Raw genomic sequence first — 7,655 nt, forward strand, 5'->3', positions numbered from 1 at the left:
GCTATTGAAGTGCAGGTTTTGTGAAAAGTACTCTTCTTCACACCGAAATGTGATATCTTTTAAATCAAAAGCATCCAAAAATAAACACAATTTATCTCAGCTTCCCAGCTTTTTTGTCCGCTCTTCTGCTCTCGCCTTTTTTCCGCTGGTGGTGCCCAAAGTAAATATATCATGTTACTAAAACACAGTCCTATTAATGGACTTTCGCGAAAACTGAGCTGAAGAGCAATTTGCTCCCTGCCATCACTCATTTCGGGGGGTGGTGGTCTGATCGCTCAAGACGACGCTGTTTTTTCCACCCACAACACACAGCAAAAGCGAGAGAAATGGCCCAAAATGGTCCTGGACATCAATATCTGATGGCCAGAGAGGATTTCCATGCGTTGTGACAGCGCTGACCCGGAGCCAGGTCGTCACGGTGTATTATTCATTGCTTAGATGTGTTGCTCTGAATAAATGAGGGGCCCGAGCAAGATTTAACACCACACAAGTCAAAGGTCGGCCAGCCTTTGGTTATCTGTGCTCATGGCGATGCGGAACGCATAGCCAAGAACATCGCCAGGGACGAATCGACACGCAAATTACAAGAGTTTACGAGCGAAACCACTGATTTCCATGGACAATCTCAGAGACAACTCAGTGGGGTTGCGCAAGGGGGAGTCAATGTGGTCAGAAGTGGTGTACAGATGCAATATATGATTCACAGCTTTGATTTTCTGTTGATTATTTTACTCTCAGATGTAAATACTCATCCAAATCTTACATTTTGACATATTTTTCTAGGTTATGTAACTCATTTGAGACAGAAAAAGAGTTAAAAATAGAAATTCTTGCAGTGGAAACTGAATTATTTTCATTTATTAGTACAATTAAGCATTTTCACTCTGCAAAAATCTATTCTGAATGCTGAATGGTAAAGAATTTTAAACATAACCTCAAATTTTCAAAGATTCTTTGAGAATTTATATCGAAAAGTGCGGTTAAGGGCAGAAAATCATCAAAAGAAAACTGTCTATGGTTGTTAACGTGGTTAAAACAGTCTGAAAATAAGACTAATAAAATTGTCAGTTAGATTTTAGTTAGATTTCAGTCATATTTGAGTCATACTGCAGTTATTAGTTGATTTTAGTCTTGTTTTAAGCAATCCATGATGTCTCAAGTCCTGGGAAGTGGTGTACGAATGTCAGTCGCAGTATCTTCTCTTTGGGAATGCACAAATCAACCCTCAAATTCGAATAACAAATTATATAATGCACTAAAGTTATTTCAAAAATTATTTAATTAAAGTATTTCTTGGACATAATTAACATAACAGATTGCAAATCAGGAATTTATAATTCGTTTTTGCACATTTGAGTTGCATTACATTTTTCCCATTTATCAGAGCTTCATAAAAATGTGTTTTCAGTGCAAATCTGCAATTCGTATGCAACTCTGGGATGTAAACACCACAAAATGCAGAAGTTTAATTTGAATTGTAATTACTATTTGCAACTTTACATAGTGCTCGCAGAGGCACAATTAACTGTCGTGCAATTGCCAGCCAGGGTGGCTGCGAAAGCATCCCTCCAGCAGATTTCCATCCCTCAATCTTCCGCCGGGCGCAAAGTCAAGTGTGTTGAGGGACAGAAAAATTGCCGCTGCCGGTAAATACTCCGTGGCGAATAGAGAGATGAATAAACATCTGGGTGTGTTTAAGTTTCTCGTCCGTGTCTGTGGCCGGAGAGAACAAAGAGGCGAGCATTTTTGTGCGCCACCGACAATATTTTCCTCGTTGAAATTAGCCCTAATCCATGCGTCTTTCCACGCCATGGCGGGAAAAGTGCCTCCGACCAGAGAGCTCCATTCTTCAGAGCGCCGCAGAAGTGATATTTTAGGATTGTGTGGAAACTGAAACACACTCAAAGTGGGGGATTGAAGTTGATTGTGTGGGGGATGAAAAGGGGTGAAGTGGAACTCAAATTCATGGGGGTTATTTGAGGCATGTTGGTTGCATACTTAAAAATATACATGTGGGGTCGCCATGAGAATACTTCCACCTCCTCCTCCTCCTCCGCCTAAGGGGAAGATAATATGACTGACATCTGTACACCACTTCCTGACACTTCCACAATGTCCTTCACACTTCCCAGGACTCCAGACTTTAAAGATTGTCTATAACGTGACTAAAATCAACTAATAACTGAAATCTAACTATAATCTAACCAAAATCTAACTAAAAACTCACATTTTCATATATTTTATTATTTTAATCCATGAAAATGGCACTTTAACGTATTTTTCTTGATCACAATCCTTTTAATGAATTTTCTTTCTTAATTCTAACTCCAAATTTCACAAGTTTGTTATAAAAATTAATGTAAGGTAATTTAGGCGCAAGAAATTCGTCTTTAAGACGTTATTTAGTCACAAATCAATCACAGAAAAATTGATCAAAATTAAAACTTGGATAAGAATTAATTTATCAGAGCGAAATAATCAATAGAAAATCATGGTTGTAAATCAAATATTGAATTAATTGCAACACTTTTACTTCCCAAAAACATCTGATCTGTACACCACTTTTGGCCTTATTATCTCCCTCTTGCCTCCACCCCCAGATAGATTGTCTTTGGGGGGAATTTTTCGCATTTCCTCACACTGGGTTAGATTACTCCGTGTGCCGCACTCGGGAATGTGTGCGGCTTTCGAGGGGGTTGAAAAATTGCTCGATGTGTAATTTCTCGTGACCTTACTTTCTTTCTGAGCGCATGAATTTTTTATTGATTTATCATTCAATTTGTTGACATTGCGTCACATAATACAGAAAATGAATACAAAAAGTAGAGTTATCGATTATTTCAAATGAAAAGCGCAACAATGTCGACACTTTGGTGTTTGTATCCCGAGAATATAACGCGGCAAAAGGGCTGTAGATTGGAATTATTTAATTGCAGGGGCGGACAATAAAAGCCACGCAGTGATGGGGATTTGACTTTCCAGGACGCACAACACAACATATCAAAAAGCGCGAAAGCTTCAGGGAAAGTTTCAGTTGTCGCTGTAAATGCCACAAACATGAAACTTTTGAAACTTTCACGCATACAAGGGTAGCTCTAATCCACCCCTAAAGCGCCTCGAAACCGCGCCCGCCCGTCATATCGTGTAATTTTCATAACTACGCTGCACAGTCCCCTTATTTCTGGCCGGCAAATGTAATCAGATGGCAGTCTCTTGTGAACTTCTGACCTGTGAATCTCGTGATTAGAAGCGAGCGCGCCATGGAGGGCATTGAGATGCTCTTTGAGAGCGTCTGCCGCAATTCGACGTGTGACAGTGAGCCGGAGAGTGACTACACCGTTGGCATCTCGACCAACATGAGTGATCTGACGTCGTGGGAGATGAAGAACCACATGTTGGATCAGATCAAGCGGGAAATCAACGGCAAAACGCTCAAAGTCGTCACAATCAATGACAAACCCTTGAGCTTTGTCGAGACAATCAATGGCAGTCTCACTGGCACTGGAGTGTCCTTTGATCTCCTTGAGTTTCTCACGGAGAAGTTCAACTTCACCTATGAACTCATTGTGCCGGAGAAGAACATCCTGGGCTCCACGCAGGACATCGAGGGCAGTCTGATTGAGATTCTGGGCGATGGAAGGGCAGACTTTGCCGCCGCCTTCCTGCCCATCCTGTCGGACGCGCGGGAGCACATTTACTACTCAAAAACCACCCTGGACGAGGGTGAGTGGATCATGATAATGACCAGACCGGCAGAATCTGCCACAGGATCGGGACTTTGGGCGCCTTTCGATCTCAACGTGTGGATTCTCATCCTGCTGTCGCTGATCTGCGTCGGCCCAATCATCTACGCCCTGATCATCATCAGGACGAAGCTAACCAGGGACAGGGAGCAGACAATCTATCCGCTGCCCTACTGCATCTGGTTCGTCTATGGCGCCCTGATGAAGCAAGGCAGCACTCTGTCGCCCATCGGAGACTCAACGCGCCTCCTCTTCGCCACCTGGTGGATCTTCATCACCATCCTGACATCCTTCTACACGGCAAACCTCACGGCCTTCCTCACGCTGTCCAAGTTCACCTTGCCCATCAACAATGTGGGCGACATTCTGCGCAAGCAGAAGAACTTTGTCGCCAATCGTGGCGGAGCTGTTGAGTATGCCATAAAGAATGTGAGTGAAACTTTTCCCAAGGAGGAAATAATACGGCTAAAATCACTTCCTGTCGAATCACAGACACTTTCAAAACTGTGGCAGTGCTTAAAACACGAGTTTTCCTTATTTTCTTACCCGTTTTTGAAACTTTTTAGAGTTTTCCAACCGCCTAAAGTATCATAACCTCAAATTTAGGTCGTAATTGTGACAAAAAGACTCAGTTTTTACTTGTATTACTTTGAAAAAGTCTACAGAGAAACAGTATTTGAGAAATATTTGAAGTTTTCAGGGGATATTTTGATGTGATTAAATTTCAAGACGCTCTTTTGGATGCATTGTTGACCATAACCTCAAAATTCAATTTATTAAACAGATTCTCACCAATATTAATTCGTTCTAAATTTATAATGAATTGAAATTTTCTTTTTCTGAATTGAAAATCAATCAAACAGCTCTTGAAAGACACAATTTTGTATCCTGAAACAATATTTTTGAGGTTATGATCAATCTTAGCGTAATTAACACAATTTTAATTTGATCACAAGCGCTTAACTTTGCTAAGGAATGTGAATTATTGCCATTTGAGTGTATAAATTGAATTTTCCTATGTTATTTAACGACTAAATTGTGCTTTAAGTTAGTTTACATAACCTAGAAAAGCAATGAGATTTTTTTATTGAAGAAAATAGTGCAAAAATTCTCAAAGTTTTACGGTTATTTGCTTTGAAAATAGCTCTTTAATGCTTAATATTGCACATTTTCAAGCAATTCTACTTTATAAACACTTCTGACTATAATATTTCCCCCTTGACTTTTCTCGACATCTTCAGTAGTGAGAAAAGTCATGGAAAAATGACCGTAATTAGTGCGAGAAATACCTTTCCAAACCTATCACGTCCGGTCGGAATATGATTAAGAAGAGAGACAAATTACTGTATTTACAGAAAGTTGAGTAAATATGCTCGTCATTTGACATTGGTCACAATTTGAGTCATGGACTTTTGTGACTTCTGAAGTTCAACAGCGTTGCCCTTGAATTACCACTCGTGGGATAGGTTGTCAAGTGCTGTAAGTCAACAAATAAACTCCACTGGGAAACATGAAAGCTCTATTTATCTTATTAATTGCATTGATTGATTCGAACTTTTTCCATATATATTCCAATCACAGGAAAAAAAATCCATTTGATTCTCTTCAATTTATTTTTATTTGTCGAAAAATATATTTTTTTCTTATTGTTTTCCACCATTTGAAGTGGTTTTTAATCAAAATCAAATTAATAATGCCAGAAAATATTGATATGAGAAGCATTTTTATTGCAAATGATTGGCGTCATATCGGATGAATATCCAATCAATTCACATGCAAATAGGCCAGAATAAACAATAATTGAGGGTGGAATTTATCCCAACAAGGCATCAGTAATTTTTGAATTGGAATTCAAATGAAGGGAAAATGGACAAAAAAAAAACCAAAAAATCTCTTTCATATCCTTGATTTTTTGCCTCTTCGGCCAATTGGACTTCACAGACAGACCTTGGAAAACACATATAATTGCTCTGCGACTTAACGACACACTCTTTTCCGGAATCGTGCCAGTGGCGCTCGCATGCAAGCCGGCCTTTGCGTGGCCACACTTGTGCGTTGTGGCATTCATTGAAATTTAATAATGTGTTGCGATATTTCCTCTAAAAAGGCCCTCCTTCCGCTTTTCCACGTGTAAACAAGGGAGAACAAACATTTTTCACGTACGGTATTTGCTCAGCAATTGAAATAAACTTTGCGTGTTTGCTAAGCCAATTATTCAATTTTAATCGCGCAATTCCGCCTTCTTTTTCTCCCCTCCCCCCGCAGAACGGCGAAGCCCTGACGCAGCTCAGTCGGATGGTGGAGAAGAATCTGGTGCAATTCTCGGCATCGCTCAATGACACGGAGATCCTGCTGCAGGATGTGGAGAGGCGGAATTATCTGTATGTCAGGGACAGACCGGCGATCAATCACTTGATCTACAGCGATTACGTGTACAGGAAGACAATTAGTCTGACGGATGAGAAGATTCAGTGTCCCTTCGCCGTGGCCAAGACGCCCTTCATGAAGCGCAAGCGAGCCTTCGCCTATCCCAAGAACTCCACGCTTCACCTGCTCTTCGATCCCGTGCTGCTGCACCTCGTCGAGTCGGGCATCGTGAAGTACAAGCTGTGGAAGGATCTGCCCGACGCCGAGATCTGTCCGTCCAATCTCGTCAGCACGGAGCGACAGCTGAGGAATGGCGACCTGATGATGACGTACTACATCATGATTGCCGGCTTCTGCACCTCCACGGCGGTCTTCTTCAGCGAGCTGCTCTTCAGGTGTCTCAACAATCGCGGCATTTGCGTGCCGAAGGCGCGCGCGGACAAGCACAAGTGGGCCAGAGTCAGAGATGACGTCACTGTGGACAGCGTGACGCCGCCGCCGCCCTACACCACGCTCTTCAATCGCAGCCGCAACATCCTGGGCGGCATCGCGGAGCAGAAGGACTTCGCCATGAGGGAGTCGAACGGCCTCCAGAGGCAGAACATCAACGGACGAGAGTACTTTGTGGTGAAGGGAAGCGACGGCGTGTCGAGATTGATTCCTCTCAGGGTTCCTTCGGCGGCGCTCTTTCAGTATTCCTACACCAAATAGTTTGCTGTGCAGTGTGAGGCAGTTGAACTGCCCAATATTGTGGCACTACATTTTATACCATACAAATTGGTTTATTTGCAGTGACATGTACAATTTTGCATCTATTTAGAAATAAACACAGAATCCCACCCGAAAACAGAGAGAATATGAATTTGAATCTGTCAAGGGGGAGATATTGCTGTCGGAATTGGTGTACAAATCAACAGAAATCTTAATATTCGCTCTTCAGCGCTTCTTTTGTAACAATTCAGCATAATCCATTAAATTTTCTTTTTATTTATACCTAGAGAAAATATAAAATTTATTTTTCTAGGTTATGTGACTAATTTAAGACAGTTTTGGTGGAAAGATCGCTGATTACTAGCTGAATTGGCAATAATCAATGCGCTTTTCTGGACTTTTGACATTCAGAAATACTGAATTTGTGTTACAATCTAACATAACCTCAAAGAGAGAATTCATTAGCAAATCAGAACGAATCTAAGGAATTATTAGTGTTGAAATAATTACAATATTTGCATCACAAAAGCTTCTGATTTAGCAAATTAGGGCATTTTCTAGGTTATGTGGTTCATTTCAAATAGATTCTGTGTTAAAAAACACTTCAAATTATAAAATTTGAGTTTAACCTGAGAATATTTCTCATTTTCGTGGCTGAATTGAGTATTTGAGGTTGAAAAAAGAACTTAAAAGTCAATCATAACCTCTAAAATATCATTTCAGTATAGAAAAAATATCTCCTAATGTGTAAAATTCAGTCTTATTATCTAGTAGAAGCATTGAGATATTCACTGTTCTCATTTGCAGGTTTGAAAGGATTTAAATTAGTTCAAG

The 7,655-nt window shown here is 40.7% G+C and overlaps 1 protein-coding gene across 1 annotated transcript; it reads left to right on the plus strand.

Moving 5' to 3' along the window:
- The first annotated feature begins 3,260 nt into the window (after positions 1–3,260).
- Positions 3,261–6,947, plus strand: LOC132261976 (glutamate receptor ionotropic, delta-1). The gene is made up of 2 exons (XM_059761062.1): positions 3,261–4,172; positions 6,009–6,947. The coding sequence occupies exons 1-2, from the start codon at positions 3,261–3,263 to the stop codon at positions 6,819–6,821; spliced, it is 1,725 nt and encodes a 574-aa protein (XP_059617045.1). The 3' UTR covers positions 6,822–6,947.
- The last annotated feature ends 708 nt before the right edge of the window (positions 6,948–7,655 follow it).

This window comes from Phlebotomus argentipes, unplaced genomic scaffold (assembly GCF_947086385.1).
Source record: "Phlebotomus argentipes unplaced genomic scaffold, Phlebotomus argentipes genome assembly contig_15, whole genome shotgun sequence".
Lineage (NCBI taxonomy): Eukaryota > Metazoa > Arthropoda > Insecta > Diptera > Psychodidae > Phlebotomus > Phlebotomus argentipes.

Coding starts and splice junctions, on each gene's coding strand:
- LOC132261976 (XM_059761062.1), top strand. CDS start 3,261: ATGGAGGGCATTGAGATGCTCTTTGAGAGCGTCTGCCGCAATTCGACG. Junction 4,173..6,008: donor TTGAGTATGCCATAAAGAAT/GTGAGTGAAACT, acceptor CTCCCCCCGCAG/AACGGCGAAGCCCTGACGCA.